Consider the following 27,636-nt stretch of genomic DNA (forward strand, 5'->3'; position numbering starts at 1 on the left):
CAATCCCCGGGCTGGGGCGGGGCCCAATGCTTTAACCCTTTCGTCGCTGCGTCCAGGCCCGCGCGTGGGACCCCTCTCTTTCACCCACCCCAGGGCGCCGCGAGTCTGCCCCGAGCCCCCTGCTCATTCCCTGTTAACCCTCAAGACCCTTGGGCTCAGCCCCCAGTCTCTCCTCTTCAACAAATCCAGTAGGACCGCGCCCTCCTTGAACCCCACATCTTCGGCGACAGGGAGGAGCCCCTCTGGCTTGGGGAAGGGGCTCTAAAAGCTAAGCCCTGAGCCCTATTCCTCTCGCTCTCCCGTTCTTCGGGACGCGACTCCCAGCGAACGCCGTGGAGACCTTGCAAGTCTGCAAGGTGGGGGCGGGGCGAGCCGTCCGGAGTGTATCCGACAACGCTCTTGGAAGACCCTTCGCGGGTATAGGGGAGGCTTCGCGGGTCGTGACTGTGTCCGTCAGCAATCGGAACCGGTTTGAAACTTGATTGTCGCGGAGGATCACCGTCGTGGGGGAAAAGGCGGGTGACAAGGAAAAAGACATAACATTACAATCGAGCAGGGTTTGACTGCTTCACCCTGTGGGCCGAACCTGGCAGGATGCCCAGCCCCTCGGAGTGAGAGGGAGTAAGGTGGTTCGTCTCAGATCTGGCGCACCAGCTTCGCACGCGCTTGCCAGGTCTGTGAGAAGAGTGCTCATTCCGCCCCTGGTGGCCCGGGAGGAATGCCGGGAGGACTGCCGGGAGGAAGAAGTCTGTCTGGAAGTGAGGCCTTAGCCTTGAATAGGGTAGACAAGCAAGCCAGGCCTAGGGTTCAGAATTAGCAAGAGCCTGGAGGCACAAAGTGTCTGTCCTAAAAACTGCAGCGTCTCCACTCCGGCTGGCATTTAACCCATTGTAGCTCTACTGTTAACAGATGACTTGTTTCGTCATCTGTCATCCTATCTTATGGTTTTTATTTCTGGCTATTTCCTGTTTTCTGAATTTTTCCATATTTACTTTTATCTGCTATAGTGATTTGCAATGCAGAAAGCCTGTTTTTAATTCTCCTGGTTGTTGCCTTTATCAAATAAAGATACTGTTTATATTTCACAAAGCATTAAAGTCAATGACAAATCATTCATTTTTATGTTCCTCCTTGTGTAATGAGAAATTTCCATCTCTTGGCCTGCTGCCCTCAAACTTACTTTTATCTTCCACTTAATCCAGGATGATAGACCCAGCTTTTGTTTACACTTTTTTTTTTAAGTCACAAAATCCTCTTTTTCAATCATTGTTTTTGGCTTTTGCCAACTCTTCATTTAATTAGTAACAATGTCACTGCCAGTTTTTTATGCACTAATTTTTCTGTTCCTCATTCAGACTTACCTCCCACTTGACTGGTGATTTCAAGGAGAACTCTGGGATGTTACCTTTTTCTAAGTCTTTGCCCTAGGTGAGAATGCCTTTCTACTGTCTTTACACACATGGTGGCTTGACTATTTATAGAATTCTTGAATCTCAAACTATCCCCATCAAGACTCTCGTCCTTATCCCATTCTTTTGGCTCTTAAAATGGTAGCAAGTACACCTGAAACTAATATAATGTTATATTGTCAATTATAGCTCAAAAAAAGGTAACAAAGCTGGGCTGTTCTCTTTTATTATTATTATTTTTAATATTTATGTATTTATTTGGCTGTGGCGGGTCTTAGTTGCAGCAAGCAGGATCTTCGGGGCATGCCAGATCTTTTTTTACTTGTGGCATGCAGGATCTAGACCAGGGATGTAGCCCTCGGTCCCCTGCACTGGGAGCGTGGAGCCCTAACCGCTGGACCACCAGGGAAGTCCCTGGGCTGGTCTCTTTTAGGCAAGCAATTCACCTGGTGCTTGTTGGGATTTTTCTTTACCTTCAAAAGTCAAACATTTTGCCAGTATAATTCTCAGTATAGGCATTTTTCTGTTACTTTTACAGAAATAAAAAAGGTCTTCTTTTCAACTGAGAAAAGTTTTCCTCTATGTTCTTTCTTGTCCATTCTATGAACAGATTGTTTTGGATTTTTTTCTCGCCTAAAATTATCACGTTGGATTGCCATTGTCAATGAAATCTCTTTGTCCCTTTTCTCTGAATCCTGGAGACACTATCTCAAGTTTTTTGTTTTTGTTTTTTCAACATCACTGATTTAATTTTCTTCAGAGTCAAAGGTACTCTGTTTTCTCTAATAAAATATTTCATTCTGTTTGTTTTATTTTCCTTTCATTTTAGCCATTTTCTACCCACCTCTGTCTTGATCTCAACTTAATCTCTTTTTATAGTTCTCTGTTCTTATGTCATGGAGAATGTGGTTTTGCATCTTAAGAACACCAGGAAAATAAGAGAATAACCGTATCTGGCTCTGTTCTAATGCATATGAAAACCTTGATAATGTAGACAATTTTCTGGGAAATAAAATTATAAAAATAAGAAAGATGTTGAAAATATTATCCAAGAAAGATGTCCAAAACAGGCTCTAGGCCCAGATGGTTTAATGGAATAATTCTCTCAAACTTTCAGTGAACAGATAATCCTCACCCTATAAGTCTGTATCAGAGCACAGAAAACCAAAAATGGTAAATATTTCATTTTATGAAGCCACAATTCGCAATAAAGGAAGATCAGAAAGGAGAACTACAAACCAGTCATACTTATCAGCTCAGAGGGGAAACGAAATCCTAAACACAAATCAAGGAAATAAAATTAAATATTATTGTATATGAACTTAATAATCCATGAGTGTGTTAAATGAGAAAAACAATCATCATAATAGATGCCAAAAAGTCATTCAAAAATCAATACCCCAAAGAACCCTCATAATTAACCAGGAATGGTTGAAATTAAAATTCAATATTTTGTGCTATCTTGACAAAATCTAGAGGGCCTCAAATGGCCTAACTGAAAGTTGCCCTAGTCAAACAATCCTCCTTATCAAATGGACGAGGTGCAGTTTCTGCTTATCTCTGAGTATTGTAGTGGGTTTCAGTTCTCTGCCGGCCCTCCGATTTATTCAAAGAAGCCAGTCAGATCCCCTGCAGGAACCAGGGGGCACTCACCCTCTTGCTGCTACAAAGTCTGCCTCCCACAGTCCCTGGTTGTTCACTATATTCCTGAGTGCAACACCTCTGTGGCCCTGGGTGGCTTGTGGTGTTCTCCTCCCCTGGGCTGTGAGTATATGTGCTGTCAATCTCACCTGCTCAGTGTCAGGTATTGTGTTTGGCCATCCCCATAACCCTAACGAGGGAATCTCTGCCTCACCAATGGGGTGAAGAGCAAGTAATTAAAACAAGAGTATATCAGACTAACAGGGAATTCCCTGGCAGTCCAGTGGTTAGGACTCCTCACTTTCACCGCCAAGGGCCCGGGAACTAAGATCCCGCAAGCCGCGAAGCACAGCCAAAACAAAGAGTATATCAGGCTAACAAAAATTAAAAATCCATGTTGGTGAGGATGTAGGGAAATAGGAAATCACGAAGTGTTTTTTTTTTTTTTTGGCTGTGTTGGGTCTTCATTGCTGTGCGCCAGCATTCTCTAGTTGCCGTGAGCAGGGGCTACTCTTTGTTGCGGTGCGTGGGCTTCTCATTGTGGTGCTTCTGCATGGGCTCTAAAGCATGAGCTCAGTAGTTGTGGCGCACAGGCTTAGTTGCTCCGCGGATTGTGGGATCTTCCAGGACCAGGGCTAGAACCCGTGTCCCCTGCACTGGCAGGCAGATTCGTAACCACTGAGCCACCAGGGAAGCCCCACAAAGTATTTTTGAGAGTATAAATTGGTACAACCTTTTGGGAGGACAATTGGGTAATTTATTAAAATGAGAAATGCGTATATCCTCGGACCCAACAATTCCATTTTTGGAAGAAATACCATCACAAATAATATGACAGATGTACAAAGACAGTCATTGACATGATGGTGTAATAGTCAAAAAAAAAAGTTTTTTTCAACCTAAATACATCAATCTACTAAGAGAAGATTGATCAAGTGAATACCAATGCAACCAATGCAATGCAAGTCCAAAAAAGCAAGTGGCAGAATCACATGTATACACACTATACTCTAATTTTTCTATTATTTTTTAAAGAATATATATGTACACGCATAGAAAAGTCTGGAAAGATACATACCAAACTACTAACAGTGGCTACCTTGAGATGGTGGGATTTCAGGGAGTATGACAGAAGAGAGGACTCTAGGCACTTTGGTAATGTTTGCACTTTTTAAAACAAGCATGTATTACTTTTGTAAAAAAAAATTTTTTTAAGGTAAAGAAGTTTGCTTGCAAGAATAAACAGGTGAGGGACTTCCCTGGTGGCGCAGTGGATGGGAATCCGCCTGCCAATGCAGGGGACACGGGTTCGGGCCCTGGTCCGGGAGGATCCTACATGCCGCGGAGTGGCTGGGCCCGTGCGCCACAACTACTGAGCCTGTGCTCTAGAGCCTGCAAGCCACAACTACTGAGCCCACGTGCCAAGACTACTGAAGCCTGCGTGCCTGGAGTCTGTGCTCCGCGGCGAGAGAGGCCACCGCAACGAGAAGCCTGTGCACCGAAATGAAGAGTGGCCCCTACTCGCCGCAGCTAGAGAGGGCCTGCGAGCAGCAACGAGTACCCAACACAAAAAATAAATGAATAAATTTTAAAAAATTTTAAAAAAAGAATAAACAGGTGAGTAAGCTCTGAAAATTTAGACAGGCTATTAGATATTAAATATTTGCTCAAAAATCCCTGCCCCAATGGAGTTTGCATTCTAGTGGGAGGAGACAATAAGTAAAATATATAGTGAATTAGAAAGTGGTAAGTACTAAGGAGAAGTTGAGACTGCAGGGGATCCCAACTATGAATAAGATAGAAGGTCTTGCTGAAGAAGTGCACTCAAGTTACAGATCTGGAGGGGAGGGAAGCAAGCCTGAAGTATAAAAGAGGTTCCTAGGATGCAATCATTTTATCTATAACAAAATGAGCTTTTCTTTTTCAATGTTTTGTTTTATTGCACTAAAGCTTCCAGACAGAAAAATGGTTAAACATTAAAACATTATAGTTTTTAATAAGATCAATAACTACAAAAAGAATTAGCATTGTTAAAAATCTACCTTTTGGGGCTTCCCTAGTGGTGCAGTGGTTGGGAGTCCACCTGCCGATGTAGGGGACGCGGGTTCATGCTCTGGTCCGGGAGTATCCCACATGCCGCAGAGCGGCTGGGCCCGTGAGCCACGGCCGCTGGGCCTGCGCGTCCGGAGCCTGTGCCCCACAGCGGGAAAGGCCACAGCAGTGAGAGGCCCGCGTACCGCAAAAAAAAAAAAAAAATCAAAAATCTCCCTTTTTTTTTTTTTTTTTTGGCCACGCCACATGGCATGCGGGATCTGGTTCCCCAACCAGGGATCGAACCTGTGCCCCCTGCAGTGGAAGTGTGGAGTCTTAACCACTGGACCACCAGGGAAGTACCAAAGGTCTACGCTTTTAAACGGCACTGGCCCTAGATTGTTTTATGGCTGAGTTCTACCTATCTATAAACAGGTCATTCTAAATCACAGGAAAAGAGGAAAAGCTCTATGGACCTAGAGATTATCATACTAAGCGTGGTAGGTCAGAAGGAGAAAGACAAATACCATATGATATTTTTATATGGAATCTAAAATACGACACACATGGACATATCTACGAAACAAAAACAGACTCACAGACATAGAGAACAGACTTGTGGTTGCCAAGGGGAAGGGGGGTTGGGGAGGAGAAGGATTGGAAATTTGGGATTAGCAGATGCAAAGTATTATATATAGGAATAATAAACAAGGTCCTACTGTACAGCACAGGGAACTATATTCAATATCCTGTGATAAACCATCATGGAAAAGTATATGAAAAAGAAAATGTGTATGTATAACTGAGTCACTTTGCTGTACAGCAGAAATTAACACAACACTGTAAATGAACTTTTTTATCCTTCAATAAAATTAAAAAAAGGAAAGCTCTCTAATTTATTAAGGTAGAATAATCTTAATGCCAAAATCTGACAAATGAGACAAAAGAAGAAAATTGTGTGATTGATTAATCACCTGTCTTCCCACTAGCTTGTAGCACCTATGTAGACAGGATCCTTTTTTAAAATTCCATATTTCCATCTTAATACTCTGGTAAGCAGAATAATGGCCTTCCAAAGATGCCCAAGTCCTAATTCCCAGGACCCGTGACTATGTTAGGTTACATGGCAAAGGAGAATTAAGATTGTAGATAGAACTAAGTTTTCTAATAACTCTCCACTTGGAGATTATCCAAGGGGGCTCCATGTAATCACAAGGGTACTTAAAAATGGAAGAGGGGGACTTTCCTGGTGGTCCAGTGGCTAAGACTCAACACTCTCAATGCAGGGAGCCCGGGTTTGAACCCTGGTCAGGGAACTAGATCCCACATGCCCCAACTAAGGATCCTGCACACGGCAATGAAGATCCTGCATGCCACAACTAAGACACAGCACATCCAAATAAATAAATATATATTTTTTTAAATGGAAGAGGAAGTTGGTGGTGGATTGGGGGGGCGGGGAGGGAGATGTGACTATGGAAGTATGGTTAGAGAGATACAACGTAGCTTGCTTTGCAGATGGAGGATGGGGGCCATGGGAATATGGGTGGTCTCTTGAAAATGGAAAAGAGCCTCCAGAAAGAAACATAGCCCACCTTGATTTTAGCCCAGTAAGACCTGTGTTGGACTTCTACATAACTACAAGATAATAAATTTGTGTTGTTTTACAACACTAAGTTTGTGGTAATTTGTTACAGCATCACTAGAAAACTAATGCAAGCACTTAACAGACACTCAACATTCATTTGCTGAATGATGAATGAAACCACAAAAACCCTGGGTCTATAGATAAATGGGTAAAAGATAGAAATATATCATTCACAGAATACAAATGTCTAATAAGCAGTTGTAAACATCTTCAGCTGATATTGAAGAGATGCAAATGAAAACCTATCAAATTAGCAGGCTGTTGTAATCCTTTGGGCGTCCTACCCACCAAGTTATCCAGAAGGGAATTAGGGGCTTCTTCACTGGGATGACTGGGCAGTATCTCCAGATGCCAAATTGAGGAGCAGGCACTTAAATCCATGCTAAAGTTTGGATGTTTGTACCAAAGCTTTTTCCAGCTTGCTTTATAAAGGAAATAAAAACCTCCCGAATTGGGCCAAAAATTCTTAGGAATGACCAGTAAAAGTCTTGGTGGTTATCTAGACCAATATAAAACTATAAGTGAAATGTTGATGACCCAAGCATGCTGGGGTGTTTTACAAAATGCTGATGTTCACACACACACACACACACACACACACACGGCCCGTGAAAAAGAAAATTTAAAGGAAAAATACAAAAACATTATTAGACTATATTCTCTTTTGTACCACTACTCTTTACTAATGGCACATTCTACCTAAGACAGAATATGGTTTTATGTTCCCCAGGAATTTTTCTTTTCTGTAACATTTTTCTTTTCTGTTTTTACATAATCGATGCTTTGTTTATATAATATTAACAAACAGACTTATCTGTACCTATACGATATAAACCTCACTGCAAGCTATTTAGAAACAAGGTAAAAAGAAATACAAGTCACCACCCCACCTGCCATCTCAGGTGAGTTTTATGCACTCACCTCTATTTGTGAAGCATGTTGGTCCTTCTTAAAGCCCCAAGCAAAATAATATTTTAAATTATTATTGCATCATGGAAATTATGGTCATGCCCAAACCTCTAATCAATTTTTTTTTTTTTTTTTTTTTGCAGTGCGCGGGCCGCTCACCGTTGTGGCCTCTCGTGTTGCGGAGCACAGGCTCCGGACGCGCAGGCTCAGCGGCCATGGCTCACGGGCCCAGCCACTCTGCGGCATGTGGGACCTTCCTGGACCGGGACACGAACCCGTGTCCCCTGCCTCGGCAGGCGGACTCTCAACCACTGCGCCACCAGGGAAGCCCCCTCTAATCAATTTTATGGAAACTTGCAAACTCCAAAAATGTTACCAGATTTTTGTAAAATCTGGGGTAAATATGTCCAGCAGAAAGTCTTCTCTGTAAACTCTGTACATTATCATTACAGATAGGTACACTGGTGGTTAAATGAAACTTTTATAACCTGCCTTGGGGGCCCACATTTCCCATGTGTCCAATACACACAAACTAAAAAGGCATCAAGACAACTGTCAAACTAGACATCAAACGTGTGTCTACACAACTACTATGAGGTTTAGCTCAACAAAAAAGTGACTTGACTTACCTCATTGATGAGGAATAAAGGAAAATAAAACAACAGAAGTATTTATCTCAGTTACTCAGTTACGATACAGTCATAACATTACTGGTTTTAGTTTTGGTGTAATTATTATTATTATGGATGTGTTTTTTGTATCATGTTAGAAATTTAAGTCAAATTGTAAAATCATATAAGAAAGTTAAAGTGACTAAAATTGGTCAGAGTAAATCTAGCAGGTTATATAAAGGGATATATTTAAACAAGTTTAGTGTTACAGTATCAGTATTTGGTAGGTTCTCTTATGAGGTTCCTTTACACACTTATCTGTAATGAGTAATCAAATATTGCATTAACCAGTTAAAAATTATATATGGTGTCAGAATAAACCAAGCAAAAAAATTCTTTTCAATGTCCCCACTATAGTCTACATTGCTTTTGGTACAATTCTGTGACTACTAAAGGTTATGTATGATACACAACTCTTCACTCAGATACTGCCCTGTCAATACAAAAGGAACAGCCTCCTTAGAACCCTGTTTTTCAAACTGTAGGTCGAGATCTGTGAGTGGGTTAGAGAAACAGGGAGTTCTCTGGTGGTCTAGTGGTTGGGATTCTACGCTTTCACTGCCGTGGCCCGGGTTCAGTCCCTGGTCAGGGAACTGAGACCCCGTAGGCTGCTCGGGGCAGCCAAAAAAAAAAAAAAGAATAGAGAAACAAGTATCAACATGCATCAAACCATGATAAGCAAAGGATTACTGTGAAACTTTAGCCTGTTCATTATCTCTATATATGCACACACACATGTACCAAGTCCTTGATATAAAACCAATTTCTTAGTAAGAGATACTGTCAAAAAATTTTGAAAAACACAGCATTGGTAGAATAGTTGTCTCCAATCTTGGGGCCAGGGCTTAGGACTGGAGGTGTCTGGGGAATGCGCTTGTGAAGGCTTGCTGCAGTGCCCTCCAACAGTACAACGGGAGCGTGGAGGGAAGAGGTGATAGACTGATAAAGATTTGTGGGATATGAAGATTGCGAAGAAGGCTTAAGAAATGAGTTAGTGATTTAAAACACTAATTAAACATCCCCCCGACACTTCACTAAATACAGCCTAAATCTCTGGCCTCAGTATTTACCACCCTTCCCAGCTGGGTCCCAAGCTCCCTTTCCAACCTGTCTCACCTTTGCCCCCACCTATTCCTTTCCTCCACCCAACACTCCATGCCCCTCAATCACAAACCTTTACATTCGGCACACCTGGCTTCTCCTCAGCCCAAAAGGCCTCACCTTGTAATTACAGGCCGTGCACCTGTTGGCTGAATGATGGGCGGTATCCCTGCTATATTAATAGCATTGCCCTGCCCCCACTTGTGGATGGGGCCATGTTTTGTTTACTGTGATTCCCTGGGGTGCTTAGTATCCTTCCTCATACTTAGTATTTAATAATTTTCCAACTCTTGACCAATTTTGTAAACAACCATTTTGATAAGACAAGTTTATTATATGGCTCTCCAACCTCTGCTTGTCAATATACCTTGAAGGTGCCTTAAAAAGAAAAGTTGTAGGATTTCCTGGCAGTCCAGTGGTTAAGAATCTATGCTTCCACTGCAGGGGTGCACGGGTTCAATCCGTAGTCGGGGAACTAAGATCCTGCATGCTGTGCGGTGTGGCCAAAAAAAAAAAAAAAGTAGTAATAGAACTGAACTGAATCATACTGGACTCTATTGGGAGCAAAGTGCTTTCAAAGTAGACCTGTTGGGTTGGGCTGTGAAGATAAGGCACCTAGACCTAGCACAACAAGCACTGTGTAATTTAGGGGTTACAAAAATCAAAACTTATCTGATTGGTTGAAGCCATCAGTCTAGAGTTCCTGATGGAAGGGGGAAATCTGTGAAAGAGGAGCCACACAACAGGTTGAGGACTCAGATGGGTCCCTGGTTCTGAATCACCATCCTTCAGTCATTTATATTCTCAGCCACCTGAAATAACCACCCTGGTGCTCCAGGATAAATAAAAACTGTACCCCCAGGAAAAACTAAAAATAAAAATGGAGTTAGTGAATAAGCAAATGGAAATCCATGGTATTTAAATGTTTATAATCAGTTTTAGCATTACATGTACAGATCAGTAATGTAATCACTATGATACCATGTGTGTTTGGTCAACTTTTTAAGGTATAAAAGTATTTAAAATAATTTCATATACAGTTGACCCTTGCGCAACATGGGTTTGAACTGCTTGGATCCACTTACACGCAGATTTTTTTCAGCAGTAAACACTACAGTACAGCACAATCTGTGGTTGGTTGAATCCGCGGGTGCAGAACCACGGATAGGGAGGAACTTCCGTATAGAGAGCCAGTCATAACTTATATGCAGATATTTGCCTATGCAGAGGGCCAGCACTCCCAACCCCCTGTGTTGTTCAAGGGTCAACTGTACTAATTTGGGGAGTTTAAATGCTTAGAAGTATTTAAGTAATAATTAATGTTTAAACACTTGAAAATTTGTCTAAGTGGTTAAACTTTTCATTTATTAGTTGTTAAAAGTTTGTACATATTTAGAAAAATGTTAATCGCTTACTATCTGAAGAACTATTCATTTGATACTTTTATTAGATTAATAGATTGATTACTAAATAATGCACAAAGGGTTATAGGTTTTCCCCCTCTACACTAAGCCCCTGGGACATTAAGAGTCTTAGAAGCCTTCTGGGATATGAGGAAGGGTTGTGCCTTTTTCTTACTCCAGGCCTGTGGGCAGTGTCCTGAAGGTAGAATGTGGCGGCTTGGGCCGCCATAGTCATCTTGCTACGCGGATGGCAGTGGCTGAGGATGGTTGAGGGAAAGGATGGAAGAGACCTGGAGCTACTGTCTTGCTCTTCCAGAGAAGCTCCTTCGACTGGGGATTTTAATTACTTGCAACTTTACGGCCTGCCTTTCCACCCCACCCTCACTTCCTTCGCTGTCTCTCAACCTCAGCTACACATTGTAATCTCTTACTTATGTTCCCTGGACCCCAACCCCAGAGATTCTGATTGAACTGGTCCAGGGTGCAGCCTGGCACGAGACTGCGGTAAACTCCCCAGGTGATTCTAACGAGCAACCAGGGCGGGCTGAGAACCACTGCTCTAACTGTAAGCTCTTCTCTTCCCTTTGGAATTTTATGTTTCTATCTCATACTGTGGTTATCTATGTCTATTTCTTCCTTCTTCCTAGACTGTGGGCTCCCAAATGGCCTTCCAAACAATGCATGTGGCCCTTCCCAGCTCCAGGTGACTTCAAGTGTCCATTGCTGACAGAAGTAGCAGAGTTATGCCTTATTTGGAATTTAGGTTCTATAGTCTATGCTTATGACACCAAATGAGTCAAAATCACCCTTGACAATCCCTCAGGAAGGCTCTGTTCTGGGAGCCTGATGTCCTGTCTCCCCATCACCATATACATAGACTGTTTCCTCCTAGACAGGAACAGAAAGCTGCCTCCTCCTCCACCAGGCATCAGAGGAAGTAGGTGGTTGTGTTTAGGGGCCATCTTGCATAAAAAATACACATTTAAACAGATGCCTCACCCTCAGCACAGCAGGAAGCTCATGCCATGAACAGCTCACAGGAACCAGAGTGCTGACCCTGCAGGAGACACACATCTCCCATCTCAACCCACTCTCGAGCATATGGTCCTTACATCCACCAGTGGGTGGAATCACCCATTCAAACTTTTTGTCAAGGATGCAGAGCTGAATTCATGTGAAGTACTATATGAAGCAATGTCCCTCCACTGCACAGTTCTATCCAGCTCACACAGGTCTTCCCCTTTCTTCTCCCTGTCCCACAAGCAGCTGGCCCAGCCTCTCTTCTCCCTGACCTCCCTTCTGTCCCTCTTAAGGCTAATGTTCCCTAGGACTCTATCCTTGGCACTTCTCATTAACTCTTCTTCCTACGGGCTCTCGTGGTGGGAACTCCTTCCTCAGTTCGAGGAGATGTGGCCTGAGAGGATTCCCACTTTGGCTCTGGTAAGGTAGGGGAGGAGGAGTAAGACCTCATCCAGGCCTTGGGGGCTGGGCTTGCAGGACACAAAGGAACAGAGTAAACGCTTTTTATTGAATGAATGGATGAATACATGCTTGATAAGAACGGAACTTGTATCTGCCTCCAAAGGACCCCACCCCCACTCCCAAGATATATTCTGAGGCTGAGATTTTCACCTGCTCACCTAGCACCCCTTCTGCCACACCAAGCCACGCCAAGCTCACCAGTGCTCATAGACCTTGAATCTGTAACTGCCTGGCCCACACTCCATCACTGCCCCAGCATGCAAGGGAGGGATAAAGATGTATAGCCAGCTAGACCATGCCAGCTCTGAGTCCAAGAGGGAAGGGCTAGGTCAGGCTGGGACCTGGGCAGGGGGCTCCCGGCCCCAGGCGATGAGGGAGTTGCTGGCCTGGGCAAGCTCGGTGATGGATACCCGGCCCCGCTGTCGGATGAAGTTAGCCACGGCAGCCAGTTCCTCCGGGGTTATGTAGATGAACTTGCCCCGGTCGTCAATCACACCTGTGGGGACATGCAGGTTGTGGGGCTGAGCCCTCCCCACCTGGCCTGAGGATGCCCACCCACCCACCCTTCCTGCCTGTCTACTTGGCCTTTCCTGGCTGTATCCAATCTTGACTAGGTGAGTCAAATCAGGCTTCCTTACCTGTCCTCGTCACTCAAAGCCATCCCCAGGCCTTAGCATGTCCTCCTTGTAACTGCATCCCCCTCCTCAGTACACTGCTCCCCCAACCCGGGGTGGTCATCCTACCTCTGCAATAAGTCCCTGCAGCCCCACGTGGCTAGATACTCCCCAAGGCCAGGGCCCATAATGACTGACTCTTATCCTCTCACCTGTAAGAGTTCCCTCAGTTAGCAGGTCCTGGATGCGGTTTATGGTGTCCTATGAGGAGAACAGTTCTCAGAGCAGAGATGGGTGCTGCCATCCCCAGAAAAGGCACTCACAACCTCCCTCCCACCACAGCCGAATCTCCTCCTCTCCTTCTCATGGCCACCCTGCAATGTGACTCCATGTTTCTCCTTTGGAGGGACCCAGAGAGAAAGGGCTCTGGTCCTGGGACCCTGCAGGACCCCTGAGAGAGGCTCTCTTCCAACCAGGGGAGAACCGTTGGTGACATTTGGCCGAAAAGGCTGGTATAGCCTGTTGTAAGACAGCTGTCAAGGTAACTGGATTTGGGCTGCTAAGAGTGATGGGGTTTAGACATTTTTCTTTTTTCTCCTTGCCTGTTTTCCAACTAGTTAGAAAGGCAGGATTCCTGGGGTGCCAAGAGATTCCTACAGTCTACTCATTCTTGGTTGGGGGCAGGGTGGAAGGGGCATCAAGACTTTCCATCTTTAGGGCAGGCCCTCTCTTACAGCCACACAGACCCCATGGCCACACTCCATGTAACAGGCCACCTTGTAGGGCTTACCTGAGTCCGCAGGCCCACCTGGGAAGCCAGGTCTTCCAAGAGCACGACCTTGGACTGCTACAAACAAAAGGTGGAAAGGGAGTGAGGCTGAGCTTGAGCAAATCCTTCTCAGCACTGGAACCCTCTGAAGTTGGCATTCCGGTCCGATCTGCTCTGGGTGGCTGGATAAACACTGTGCAGATTCCTATGGGAGAGCCTTGCTCCCTTCACACACTACTCACGCACTCTCCCAACTACCCATATGGAGAGACACACACATTCATAACCTATCTCATTTCCCTTGCTTGTGGGCAGAGATCTGCCCAAAACTACCACTTGTCCCCCAGGCTCCGGGACCGAAGACCACCCTGAGAAAGACTCACAAGTGGAGAACCAAGCACAGCTGCCACCTTCTCCTCTGCAACCAGACGTATCTTTCTAACATCTTGGGCAGGTTGGAAGGGGAAGCACCATAGAGATGAAGGGGAGGGGTGACAGTCACCAAAAGCTATTTAAAGAAACTTCTTCTAGGACTTGTATTTGCTGAGAACCTGCCAGGACAAGGTACTGAGAAGCTGCTGGGGAAGCAATGTTGAAAAAGACATAGCTCACAGCCCCGCCAGGAGGAAGGTGAGAACGTGGAGAAGAACAGAGCAGAGCAAAGGCCCCAATAAGCCAGGGCCTCGGTAGAAGCTCATTCTTGCCTCGCCTTTGCTCAATGCCCCCTGGCCTGGAGAGTACCACAACCCTGACACGCCCATACTACTTTTCACCCATCCTCTTCTCACCATATGAGACCCCCTTAACATAACTGTTGACAACACTGCTCAGTGCTTTCCACACACAGCCGTGTGCCACGTGCCTCCCTCACATCCTCAGGAGAAACGTTAGTTCCCAGGGATGCAGCTGAGGGTCCACTGCTGGATCCTACACATGCACCTGCCCCCGCCTCCCCCGCAAACAGACAGCATATGACTTGAGAGAAGGCGGTCTTTTGCGTTTCTGTGAATCTTCCATAGCAAATGAGCTGAGGTAGGAGTGACACGGTGACACCGCCCCAGCTGCAGATGGCATGTGACTGTTTGAAATGCCAAACAGAATATGTAAGCAGGCAGGCAAGTAAGCGGCAGTTGGGCCAGAGTGTGGGCGAGCACAAGGTGACCTGGCCAGCTGGCCTCTACCTACAAAGCAGGGAGTGGGTGCTGGGCTCTGAGCGACAGCTCAGAGTGGGAATATGGAGTCACTCCAGGTGGTCCCTGAAAACCTGGCCTGAGGGGCTGCTGGGGCCAAAAGTATGTTTGGAAAAACAAACCAACCAACCCAGCCTCAATCAGAAAGAAGAGTGGAGTAACAAGAGCAAGCTATGCCTGTGCACATAACTGCTGCTCACAGAAATGTCCCTCCAGTTCTGAAACCCTAAGACAAAAGGGCCCATCCCCTTGGAACCAAGAGGAAGGTGGGTAGGCTGAATTTTGGAAGTTCTCCTTCTCTCTGCAGACAGCAGCTCTGGGAGAATCAGCTAGCATAGGCTGGAGAGACTTCTAAACTCCAAAAGAGTTTGGAGAACCCTCAGAAAATGGCCCCTCCAGAGAGGTGCTGAGAGCGAGGGCTGGCACTGCCCTGGGTACCTTTTCTCAGGCCTCTGCCTTGGAGAGGGGGACCTGAAGCTGATGCAGGAGGGCTTCCCGGAGGAGAGACTCAGGACTACATTGCTCCCCACTGGGTAGGTGGGGACAGTGAGCTCCAAACAGCAGCAGGAAAGCGTGAGATACCCTGCCCAGGGTTGCAGCCCTCAATCAAGTGTGCCAGGGTGGAGAATGGGCTCCATCAGAGGGAAATGGCGGCAGTCTGAGGGAGCCTTCTCCCTCTCGGGAGCCCTGGCCCCCAGCTGTGAGCCTAGCCCCTCGCCGGCTGGGAGCTGTCTAAACCCCACTCTCTTCTGGGAGAGGTGGGGGAGGGTTAGCAAGCCCCCGGCTCCTTGGCGCCCCTGGTTACCACTCCCACCACCGCCTCCGCTCCCTCTGCATTCCTTCCCTCAGCCGCCTCTGCACCCCTGAGCTGCACTTGAAAACCTCTCCCCTCATTGCATCCTTTGTGGGAGAGGAGAAGTTGCTTAGCAGCAAAGCAGAGCAGGACGTGCTTATGCAACGCAACCTGGAGCAGTAATCGGGAGGCCTGCGCTGCAGCTGTAGACAGAAGGGGGCACACCTGCTGCCCTGCCCCAGGTTCCAAAGGAAACATCATCCTATATCCCCCGGAAGACCCAAGTTACTGGTTGGGAACACATGGCAGGGGATGCTTGTGTCACCTCAGTAGAGCCTCAGTATGACAGAACTGGCAGAAAACACACGTGAAGAAACTTGAAAACACAGTGACTCACTGAGCATGGGGTCTGAAGAGCAGGGAAACTGTCAAACCCTAAGCATGAGGAAGCGATCATAGACTCGCACTTCCCACACAGACCAGGTCCTTCTCCACCTTTGGGGTCAGAGAAGGGACTCTCCTGGCCAGGACCCCAGCAGCTCAGCCTCTCTTTGTCCACCTGCCCACTCCTGCACTAGCTTGAGTGAAAGGCCTGCAGCCCCCGCTCAGGCCTACTCCCTCCAGGCCCTGAAGATGCATCCAACATGCACACAAGAAGCAGGCAGCTGACACCCAGGTTCTGCTCTGTGGCTTCTTACCTTAATGTAGTTGATGAACTCGGCCAGGAAGCTGTGGGACTAGAGGAGCAGAGAAATCAAGGTGAGTGTCCCCCTGGCAGGGGCCACAGGGTCTATGCCTACACACCTGCCCATGTGAGTGCCACCTGCCTGCCCTGTGTGCCTGTCCAACCACCTGCGTGAGCAGTAGAGCCTCCTGTGGTGCGGGGATCGAGGCGCCACTTCTCCCAAAGACAAGGTCTCAGCCGCTAGAGCCTGCTGATCCTGATGCCCACCCGCCTCTCACTGCCTGACTGGGGAGGCAGGTGAGGAGCAGCGGGGTGTCTGGGACGGGGTGGCTCATCTTTTTGGGCACAGGGAGGGGTTTCCTAGGGGCGGTGGGCCCACCTGCTCCTCGGTCATGGTCTCGCCCACACCCTCTTCCTCCACCACGAAGGCCTCCTTCAGTTTCAGATACTCTTCATGCTCCCGCTGGGCCTGCTCCTCCCGGGCTTTCCTCTCCTCCTCCTCCTGTGGACACAGAAGAGACAAGAGTCAGATATTTTGAGGTGAGTGCCCACCCTATCCTGTTCTGGTCTCTGCTGCCCCCACAGGGCAGCAGAGCATCCAGACCAGCCCTTTCTCAGGGACAGAGCTCCTTTAAGACCTTGATCCCTCTGGTTCCTAAGCTGAACAGCAGGATCCCTCTTCTCAGTCACTTCCATCACCTCCCAGGTGAATGCTGCTCAGCCCCCCTTTCCCTGAAAATCCTGCCATGACCCCCCCATAATATCCTCCAGTCACCTCCCCTCTCACTTCCTGTCCTGTCACATCCAAACTTCATGAACAAACACCCAGTTTCCCCTTCCCACCAATCATCCATCCCTCCAGCCCACTCCAATCTGGCTTCTGCATACTCAGCTCCACCAAAACAAGTCCTGCTATGGTCTCACCCATGTCCTCCAACCACAAAAGCCAAAGGACAACCATCAGGCCTCATACCCCTGTCTTCTCAGTGGCCTGGCCAACCATCCTTTCTTCCCTCCCTTGGCATCCAGACCCTACCCTCTCCTGGATTTCCTCCTGTTCCTTGGGCCATTCTTCCCGCCTCCTCCATCACTCAGCCCTGTCCCTTCTTTCTCCTTCACTCTCTGGGCCACCTCACCATGCCCACAGCATCAACAGTTATGTCCTTGCCAGTGGCCGCCACAGTTGTATCCCCACCCAAATCTCTCCTTGCAAACGCACGACTGCCCAAGTGGCACACCCACTGGGCTGTCTCACAGGCACCTCAAATTGATTATGTCCCAGAAAGACCCTGTGATCTACTCCCCACACATCTGGTACTCCTCCTGGGCCCCTGGCTCAGTGAATCACACAACCATCTGGCCAGATGCCCTGGTCAGAAATGAGGCCCCATCTACCACTTCTTTCTTTAACTTGTGGAAAACTTGATCCACCCATGTCACTCCATCACCAGCACAACCTACTGCAACAGTCTCACCCCAAATCAACCCATTTTCCAGAATTCTCAGAACGATCTATTTTAAACATGAAGCTAAAGCTGGGACACGGAATGTACAAGATGAGCCTGGAGCATTTTGCAGTGTCAAAAGTAAGAAAGTACTTAAAAAAAAAAACAGTGGGCAAAGCTGGAACAATCTAAGCAAAAAAGTAAATAAGATAGCACTGGATGGGACTTCCCTGGCGGCCCAGTGGTTAGGACTTTGCACTTTCACTGCTGAGGGCCCAGGTTCAATCCCTGGTTGTGGAACTAAGATCCCACAAGCCACATGGCGTGGCCGAAAAAAAAAAAAAAAAAGATAGCATTTGGATTATAATACAAAGTTCAAATAAATATCCATAAGTCCATGTGGATACAAATAAACAATTGGGGACTTGCCTGGTGGCACAGTGGTTAAGAATCCGCCTGCCAATGCATGGGACATGGGTTCGAGCCCTGGTCCAGGAAGATGGCACATGCCATGGAGCAACTAAGCCCACGTGCCACAACTACCAAGTCTGCGCTCTAGAGCCCACAAGCCAACTACTGAGCCCACGTGCCACAACTACTGAAGCCTGTGCGCTCTAGGGCCCGTGCTCCACAACAAGAGAAGCCACCGCAATGCGAAGCCTGTGCACTGCAATGAAGACCCAACACAGCCAAAAAATAAATTAATTAAAAAAAAAAGAGGGGCTTCCCTGGTGGCGCAGTGGTTGAGAGTCCGTCTGCCGATGCAGGGGACGCAGGTTCGTGCCCCGGTCCAGGCGGATCTCACATGCCGCGGAGCGGCTGGGCCCGTGAGCCATGGCTGCTGAGCCTGCGCGTCCGGAGCCTGTACTCCGCAATGGGAGAGGCCGCAGCGGTGAGAGGCCCGTGTAGAGCGGAAAGAAAAAAAAAGAAAAAAAAATTTTTTAATTGCTTTAAAAAAATAAAACAATTGAATAAAGAAAGAAGAAAAGATAAATCTGTACAAAAAAATACTTTATGTAAATACTCTCCTCTTAAGAAGGTGGAGCATAGCTCCCTACCCCTTAAGTGTGGGCTGTGCAGTGACTTGTTTCCAAAGAAGCATGAGAAATGGAGAAATCTGGCAAATATAACCTTAGCCAGGTGATCAAGGTTAACATACTAGTGATAAGTCAAGTTGATAACATGTACCCTTGCTATGTTGTGGTGAGGATGACACTTCACCTCCAGTCTTCCTCCCAGAAATCTATAACCCCCAGTCTAACCGTGACAATAACATAAGCCAAACGCAAATAGAGGGACATTTTACAAAATACTTGCCCAACAGGTCACAAAACTGTCAAGATCATCAAAAGCAAAGAAAGTCTGAGAAACTGTCACAACCCAGAGGAACCTAAGGAGATATGACAATTAAGTGTAATGTGGTATCCTGGACGGAACCCTGGGAAAGAAAAAGGATATTTGGGGAAAGCTAAAGAAATCCCAATAATGTGTCAAATTCACTTAATAATAATGTATTAATATTAGTTGTGAGAAATATACCACAGTAAGGTATGATGTTAATAATAAGGGAATCTAGGGTGCAGGGGAGAAGAGTCCCAGAGTATTTAAGGTGCATTATTAGGATCAATATTCAGAAAGGTAAAAAACTCTCTCAACTAATGCCTCCCCTCTGCTGTGTTCCAGCCCATCTGCTATAGCACCCATAGCCAGGCTTCCTGCCATCCAGTGTCCCTGGACAATAGGGCCAGTAGAGGCCAAAGGCACCGCGTTATGGGGTCTTCCCATCTGGGCAGCCCTGGCTCTCACCCTGTATACCCCACATCTTTCTGATGTTGCCTTTCTTCAGCACCTGATTCTCAGAAGGAAGGAAGCACCTGGCAAACAAAGGTTGATTCACCGCCCTTACTGCAGTGGCCTCCATTCCCTGAGCATCTTCTCTATGCCAGGCCCCAAACAGAACCTGGTACAGATAGAATCCACCATCTCTTACAATGTCCGTTAACAGCCTCAAGATCCTTGGGATCCAGAACCCCCCCTCTGCCACCTTACCTCTCTGACCCCTTTCCTACTTCCTTACCCTGCTCTAGCCACTCTGCCTCAATGTTCTTCAAATGCTTCAGGTGTGTCCAATAAATCACATGCACAAAATTTCAGTCTCAGGCTCACTTTTCAGCAGCAGCTTTACAGAGGCTGTGCCTAGAGCTCAGGGACCAAATAAACCAGGGCCGGCACCTGGCTCAAGGCCCCTCTTCTAGGCTGGAGGTGTTGGGAAGCGGCATGGGTATCAAGGCTACCTGGGCAGCTGTCAGAAGTCAGCATCGGGGGCCTGGCTCACCTTCTGTTCCTCCTCCAAGCGAAGCCGCTCCTCCTCCTTTTTCCACTCTGCCTCACGCTGAGACTCAAGGCGTTTCCTCTCCTCACGCTCAGCCTCCTCTGCCTGGAGAAAGGCCTTCATGGGGGGCACATCTCCACCGCCAGCTAGAGTTTGCCCACCTCCCAAACAGGCCAGGCCAGGCGAGGCCTGTCCACAGACCAACGTTGCAGGAGACGGAGACAGGCAAGCATCAAATACCAGCCCAGCATGCAAAGAGCCTCGAGGGGAGGGTCTGCCATTTAGAAGACCCTTTCCCACTTCTCAGAGCCGCACCCCATCCCTCCTGCTTGCCTCACGCTGGGCTTTTCGTGCTTGTTTCTCCTCCAGCTTCCGTAGTTTCTTAGCTCCAATTTTCCCTAACAGGTGAGTTTCCACTGGCTTCTCGATGTCTTCTTCCTCTTGGGCTGAGTATGGTCAGAGAAAGACACTTCAGGTCCTGGCCATGGAGGACTGATGATGATGGATCCACCCTACCCCTTGTCCCTCTCCTTATGGGGGGGATCTCCTTCCACTCACTTGCAAATACCACTAGCCCAGCTCTGCCCTCTAGAGGCCTCTGCCACGCAGAAATTCATCTGGGGGTGTGTGTGTTAGGTGTGGGGGAGGGGTGAGGGAACCATGGGTAAGAAAACAGATGATAACTTTAGATCTGCATAGCCATAAAGAAAGCACTCTAACCCAAGGGTTAAGCCCTCAGGAAATGAGTGTGCCCACACAAGGAGAGTGCTGGAATAGAAGGAGTGGACTGGGCTTCCCTGGTGGCGCAGTGGTTGAGAGTCCGCCTGCCGATGCAGGGGACACGCGTTTGTGCCCTGGTCCAGGAAGATCCCACATGCCGCGGAGCAGCTGGGCCCGTGAGCCATGGACGCTGAGCCTGCGCGTCCGGAGCCTGTGCTCCGCAACAGGAGAGGCCACAGCAGTGAGAAGCCCGTGTACCGCCAAAAAAAAAAAGGAGTGGACTGAAGAACTCTCTAGATCAATCTAAAGACTCCTGCCCTTGGACTTCCCTGGTGGTGCAGTGGTTAAGAATCCATCTGCCAATGCAGGGAACACAGGTTCAATCCCTGGTCTGGGAAGATCCCACATGTCCGGAGCAACTATGCCCGTGTGCCACAACTACTGAGCCTGCACTCTAGAGCCCATGAGCCACAACTACTGAGCCCACGTGCTGCCAGTACTGAAGCCCATGCGCCTAGAGCCCTTGTTCTGCAACAAGAGAAGCCACTGCAATGAGCCCGAGCACCGCAACAAAGGGTAGCCCCCGCTCGCTGCAACTACAGAAAGCCCGCACGCAGCAACAAAGACCCAATGCAGACATAAATAAATAAATAAATAAATAAATAAATAAATAAATAAAAGACTCCTGCCCTCCTGTTTGGACACTGAGAGCCAAAATGAAGGAAGAGGGGGTTGGCTCAATGGAATAGGGATCAGGGTCCAGAGCTGCTAGTCCCCGGGAGCAAAGGCTGGGTCCTAAGTCTCCCCTAACTACATCCTATGGCTCCCAGATAACCCTCCCACACTATGGCTTCACACCCCACTCTTCTGCCCAGCTTTGGGGGTCCCCTCACCCTCTAACCCAGGCCCTTTCTCCACCAGGCTGGGCCCCTCTCACCTGGGATGACGGCCTCCCCCTCATTCTCAACTACTTCTGCCCAGGCCACCCGCTGGGCTCGACGCTGGGCCTGCAGGCGACTGCCCAGGTCCCTGCGGCGCCGGGGCCTGCCCCCAGTTCTCTGCTCCTCGAGCTCCAGGGGCTGAGGCTGGGCCACTCGGCCTGCTACTACTGCTTCCTCCTCATTGTGCAAAGGCCCATGGACAGCTGTAGGGAAGAGAAGAACCATGATTCTGTCTGGCAGCCCAAACCACCTCATGGCAGGGGGAACAGCGTCCTGGAAGCCTCACCCTCCTTGGCTCAACTTCCTCCAGGCTCCCGCTGCCCACAGCACAAAGTCCCAATTTCTCAGTCTGACTGTGGAGGCCTTCATATCCTAAACCCAGACCTTGGTCCTATACAGCAAGATCACCCCATCCCTCCCACCTGTGCTGATATCTTCCTTTCCTCTCAAGGCCCCACTTTTCCAGTTGACCTGTCAGGAAACTACCACCTGCAAGATGGAGCTGAAGCTCTACCTCCTCTAGGAAGCCCACCTTGACCTCTCCAGACCTCATGTGAATGCCCACGGCAGGACTGCATTTATCTGTTGCCTAACACCACCTGCCATGGTTTTATCTGGCACCCCAATCAGAGGGCACACCCGAGGGCTGAGTCTCTCCTCTCAGGAAGATTTGTTGGCTATTTGCCTTATCTCAGCTTCTCTGTGCACCCCCCCCGCTCCCACAGATGCTCTGAAGTAGCTTGTGGGTCCAAGGAGGGGGAAGAGACATATACACAAACCCATATGCTGATAAGAAATGATGGGGAGGGGGGCAGGATGGAGGATGACAGGTGTATGGGTTCTGTGCCCTGGAGGGCGGGGTGCAAAACAAGGAGGAAGGTGCATGGCCACATGTGTATTCTCCTTGAGGGTGAAGGAGAGAGCTTCCTGGAGCCACCTCATGCTCTGTTCAGCTCATGGGTAGGTAGAAAACTTAGGTTCCCCCTCCTCGTCAGCTGCTCTGGAGCCAGCCTGGGAGGGATGGGAAACCCCTGTGGATCCCCCAACGGGCGCAGAGAAGGGTTGCCCGGATGAGGGATGTGAGTGCCCGCCAGGGCCTGACCCTTCTACAGTGCCAAGGGGCCGGGGGAGAGATGAGGCGAGGCTCTCTTTTGGGGCCAGGAGAAAGGCGTAGGTTCCCTGCTACTCTGTCCCCGAGCCGCAATCCTGCTCTGCGGCTCCCCGCTGATCCCCCTTCGCGCACGTATGCGCATGCGCGCAGCCTGCCTGCCGCGAAAGGCGCGGCTACCTCGTCAGCCCAACCAGGCAAGCTGGCGCATGCGCAGGAGTCGCGGCTCGACGGCCTACAGAGGCTCCGGAGTCAGAGAAGGCGCGGCCCCACCGGCCATGGCGTGGCGACAACTCCTACCTGCTACCACCCGGCTCCGGCTGCGAGTCAGGAAGAGGATAAGGCCGACAAGCAGAGCCGCCGCCACCAAGTACACCACCGGGACCACCATAACAACGGCTTCCAGGTGGAACCAGCCAGCGAGTCCACCCTGAGGCCCGGGATCTCCCAGGCCCCGCCTAACGCCCATGTGGCCCCGCCCCGTTTCCCATTCTAGGCCCCGCCCACCACTCGGCCCCGCCCAGGCCGCACACTAAATTTAGAGGCCCTAATTTTTTTCTTAATCTGCTGTACAGCAATGAATGAATTAATTAGCTGTATAGCAAAGTGATTCAGCTATACATATATATCCTTTTTTTTTTTTGGCCTTGCTGCACAACTTGCAGGATCTTAGTTCCCCAGCTAGGGATTGAACCTGTGCCCTTGGCAGTAAAAGCACAGAGTCCTAACAACTGGGTTGCCAGGGAATTCCCTACTTTTTTTTTTTAATATTCTTTTCCATTATGGTTTATCATAGGATACTGAATATAGTTCTCTGTGCTATAGGAACACAGAAGGTAGGCGCTTGTTTATCTATTCCATATATATCAATAATAGCTTACATCTGCTAACCCTAACCTCCCACTCCATCCCTCCTGCAACCCCTTGACAACCACAAGTCTGTTCTATACGTCTGTGAGTCTGTTTCTGTTTCATAGATAGGCTCATTTGTCATATATTAGATTCCACATATAAGAGATATATGGTATGTGGCTTTCTCTTTCTGACTTACTTCACTTAGTATGATAATCTCTAGCTGCATCCGTGTTGCTGCAAATGAGAGGCCCTAATTTTTAACTTTAAAATGAATTCTGGGGAGTAAAAAGTTAAGTGGAAATTATTGCAAATGGTTATGTGCAGCGTGACATTTATAGGTTGTTTTTTTTTTTTTTTTTTTTTTTTGCGGTACGCGGGCCTCTCACTGTTGCGGCCTCTCCCGTTGCGGAGCCCAGGCTCCGGACGCGCAGGCTCAGCGGCCATGGCTCACGAGCCTAGCCGCTCCGCGGCATGTGGGATCTTCCCAGACCAGGGCACAAACTCGTATCCCCTGCATCGGCAGGCGGACTCTCAACCACTGTGCCACCAGGGAGGCCCCTTATGTATGTCTTAAAAGCACTAAACAATACCACAGTGTTTATGGAAGCATACATATGCAGAAAAAGTAAAAAAGATGTTTGGGAATGATACGTACCAACTTCAGAATAGCAGTTACCTTTGGGGAGGAAAGAAGTTGGATGGCATTAATGGCAGAGCTTTGCCTATATCTGTGACATCTGATCTCATTAAAAGTGGAGACCAAATCTTCAAAACAATAAATTGTAATATACTTTTGTACTCAGACTTGCAATTTCACACCATTTTAAAGTAACTTATTGGGTTGTACAAGAATTATTGATCCAGTTTTCCATAGTGAGCACTAGGAAATTAAATACTCACAGGAAATTTAAATTTTCTTTTAATTCTTGACACTGTTAAAAAAGAAAAACAAAACTGGGACTTCCCTGGCAGTCCAGTAGTTAAGACTCAGCACTTCCAATGCAGAGGGCACGGGTTCGATCCCTGGTCTGGGAACTAAAATCCCACATGCCATGTGGTGCGGCCAAAAAAAAAAAAAAAACAACCAACAAACAAAAACAAAACTGGGGGCAAATTCTACCTCAATAAAGTTGTTTCAAATAAAAACCTAGGGGCTTCCCTGGTGGTGCAGTGGTTGAGTCCGCCTGCCGATGCAGGGGACACGGGTTCGTGCCCCGGGTCCGGGAAGATCCCACATGCCGCGGAGCGGCTGGGCCCGTGAGCCATGGCCGCTGAGCCTGCGCGTCCGGAGCCTGTGCTCCGCAGCGGGAGAGGCCACAACAGTGAGAGGCCCGCGTACCGCAAAAAAAAGAAAAAATTGGAATGGTGGGAACTTGAGCATTTATGATTTTCTGTAATTTTGAAATAGTTCATAATTTATAAACAAGCAAAAAGGGCAGGACAGTGCTTTTAAAACATATAAATGTTGATAATCGTTAAAGCTGGTCAATGGTTATATAGGGGCTCATTATACTGCTTTTTTTTTTTTGGTAAGTTTGACATTTTTGTGCAACTTTGAAATTTTCCATAATAAAAAATATTGTTAAAAAGTAAAAATTAAGACTTGATACATTTTTGTGTGTAATTTGCATGTGCATAGAAAGTTGTTTGGAACGGTGAAACAAAAAACTGTCAACAGATATAACTTCCTTGCTGCCTCAGATTATATCACTTTCACAGCTTTCATTTGGAGTTCTCAGATTGTCAGGGTTCTGGACCCTAAGCATGTTGCTTAAGGTTTGTGGGCAGACTGAGTGGGGTGGAAGATGGCAGGGAGAACAACAGTGAGACAGCTGCTGCCCTGGTCCAGGTAAGAACAGAACAGGGCTGGATTCATGACAGTAGCATTGGAGTAGTGAGGAGGGGACTGATTCAAGAACTATTTCAGAGGCAGAATTGATAGGACCTGACAATCTCCTTCGAGGGCAAGAATTGTCCTTCTTTGCTTAACTTGGTTTCCTCCATAACGAGGGAAGTGCAATTCCAAAGAGATTTTCTGTCATATTCCTTGCTAAAGGAAATAAAAATTTACATTTTAGGGATTTCCCTGGTGGCACAGTGGTTAAGAATCCGCCTGCCAATGCAGGGGACATGGGTTCAAGCCCTGGTCCGGGAAGATCCCACATGCTGTGGAGCAACTAAGCCCGTGTGCCACACTACTGAGCTGTGCTCTAGAGCCCGCTAGCCACAACTACTGGGCCCATGTGCCACAACTACTGAAGCCAACGTGCCTAGAACCCGTGCTCCACAACAAAGAAAAGCCATTGCAATGAGAAGCCCGCGCACTACACTGAAGAGTAGCCCCCATTCACCGCAACTAGAGAAAGACTGCACGCAGCAACGAAGACCCAACCCAGCCAAAAATTTAAAAAATAATAATTAAAAAAAATTTACATTTTAATTCTGGCATAGGCTACTTAATGAATAATGCAGTCCCCTTCCTTTCTGCTCAGAGAAACTAAGAACCTATTTACCCTGGCTCACCAGTTAAGTGAAGCAATCGATGCATTTCTTTTTTTTTTTTTTTTTTTTTTTTTTGCGGTATGTGGGCCTCTCATTGTTGTGGCCTCTCCCGTTGCGAAGCACAGGCTCCGGACGCACAGGCTCAGCAGCCATGGCTCACGGGCCCAGCCGCTCCGCGGCATGTGGGATCCTCCCAGACCGGGGCACGAACCCGTGTCCCCTGCATCGGCAGGCGGACTCTCAACCACTGCGCCACCAGGGAAGCCCCGATGCATTTCTTTTTTGTTTTGTTGTTGCCTAAGAGGATTTCTGTCGCTTGCAACCAAGGATCCTAACTAAAGATCACACATACACAAACTTCTGCAAACAATTTTAGGTATTCACACATCTCCTTCCTCCCCTCCCCCCCACCCTGCCAAGCTCTTGGGCCCCAAGACCTTCAGATTTATTTATCTAACTATTTACAATTTATTTATTGGCTTGCGGGATCTTAGTTCCCTGACCAGGGACTGAACACGGGCCTTCGGCAGTGAAAGCAGAGTCCTAATCACTGGACAGCCAGGGAATTCCCCAAGACCTTCAGATTCAGAGTGAGGTCTATCTAAAGTGAATACTCATTTCCAATACTCCATGCTTAATAACCCTGTAGCTGAAGCTTTCAATAGTCAGGAGGTCGGCTTTGCTGCCGGGAACCTCTTCTGCCCCTCCACCTCCCTGAGGATTCACCATGACTTCATGAATTAGGAAGACAAATGACATACAGGGAAAGCAACCACTTCCTGATGTAACCCACTACTTCTCAGGCCAACTCCAAGGAGCCTCGCAAATCACATGGTAGAAAGGGATCACATGGTAGAATGGGAAACTTCAGGACCTGCCTTAGGACACAGTGAGGCCTTCTGGCCTATGCAATACTCCCGCTATGGTAAAGTCGTTGAGCAATGGGATTTCCCCCCCCCCACGAGGACAAATTCTGGGATCTAAAAAAAAAAATCATCCAGATTATTAGAGGTCTTTAACATTAATGAAAATAACTCATCAGGCATTGACAGTCCTCCAGACTTCCGATGACACTCCTCTGACAGGAGTTGCCTCACCAGGAGCAGAGCTGGCCCTGAATCTGCCCTTACTGTTAACCTTTGGTTGTGAGTCCATGAAGGAGGGAGACAGCTGAATTGCCCAGTGGGGGTGTCAGCAGTGGGTCAAGGCCTATCGCACAGGTGGGTCTGCTGGGGCACTTTCTACTCTTTGCTGTGTTTGGGATGAAAAGATGTGGCTGAGAAGGGATGATGGACTTAAAGGACTGGAGGGATGAGGTAATAAGGGAGTCTAAATACTGAAGTCGCAAATCTGGTAGATGGGGGGAAAGACCGGGCTAGATTTAGGC

The 27,636-nt window shown here is 47.8% G+C and overlaps 1 protein-coding gene across 5 annotated transcripts; it reads right to left on the reverse strand.

Annotated features, from left to right (window-relative positions):
• Positions 1 to 12,322: 12,322 nt before the first annotated feature.
• Positions 12,323 to 23,380, reverse strand: DDRGK1 (DDRGK domain containing 1). 5 transcript variants are annotated; one of them, XM_081257898.1, is made up of 10 exons: positions 23,193 to 23,380; positions 21,781 to 21,987; positions 20,457 to 20,569; positions 20,127 to 20,228; positions 16,726 to 16,848; positions 16,360 to 16,398; positions 15,833 to 15,923; positions 13,700 to 13,756; positions 13,122 to 13,170; positions 12,655 to 12,791 (listed from the first exon to the last, which is right to left on the reverse strand). In XM_081257898.1, exons 1-9 carry the CDS (start codon positions 23,359 to 23,361, stop codon positions 13,136 to 13,138), a joined length of 936 nt encoding a protein of 311 aa, XP_081114024.1. In that variant the 5' UTR covers positions 23,362 to 23,380; the 3' UTR covers positions 12,655 to 12,791; positions 13,122 to 13,135. The 5 variants fall into 5 exon arrangements, with proteins under 5 accessions (XP_081114022.1, XP_081114021.1, XP_081114025.1 ...); XM_081257896.1 differs by lacking the exon at positions 15,833 to 15,923 and having other exon boundaries at positions 12,323 to 12,791; positions 23,193 to 23,371; XM_081257895.1 differs by lacking the exon at positions 13,122 to 13,170 and having other exon boundaries at positions 12,323 to 12,791; positions 23,193 to 23,371.
• Positions 23,381 to 27,636: the final 4,256 nt, after the last annotated feature.

This window comes from Mesoplodon bidens (assembly GCF_964165515.1).
Source record: "Mesoplodon bidens genome assembly, chromosome: 15".
Classification (NCBI taxonomy): domain Eukaryota; kingdom Metazoa; phylum Chordata; class Mammalia; order Artiodactyla; family Ziphiidae; genus Mesoplodon; species Mesoplodon bidens.

What these genes read in the sequence shown, in the direction of transcription:
- DDRGK1 (XM_081257895.1), bottom strand. Translation starts at nt 23,361, where the DNA reads ATGGGCGTTAGGCGGGGCCTGGGAGATCCCGGGCCTCAGGGTGGACTC. An exon ending in AGTTCATCAACTACATTAAG is followed by an intron (nt 15,924 to 16,359) that starts GTAAGAAGCCAC and finishes CGGGGGATATAG; the next exon opens with GATGATGTTTCCTTTGGAAC. An exon ending in CCTCCCGATTACTGCTCCAG is followed by an intron (nt 13,757 to 15,832) that starts GTTGCGTTGCAT and finishes TTTTGTTTGTAG; the next exon opens with CAGTCCAAGGTCGTGCTCTT.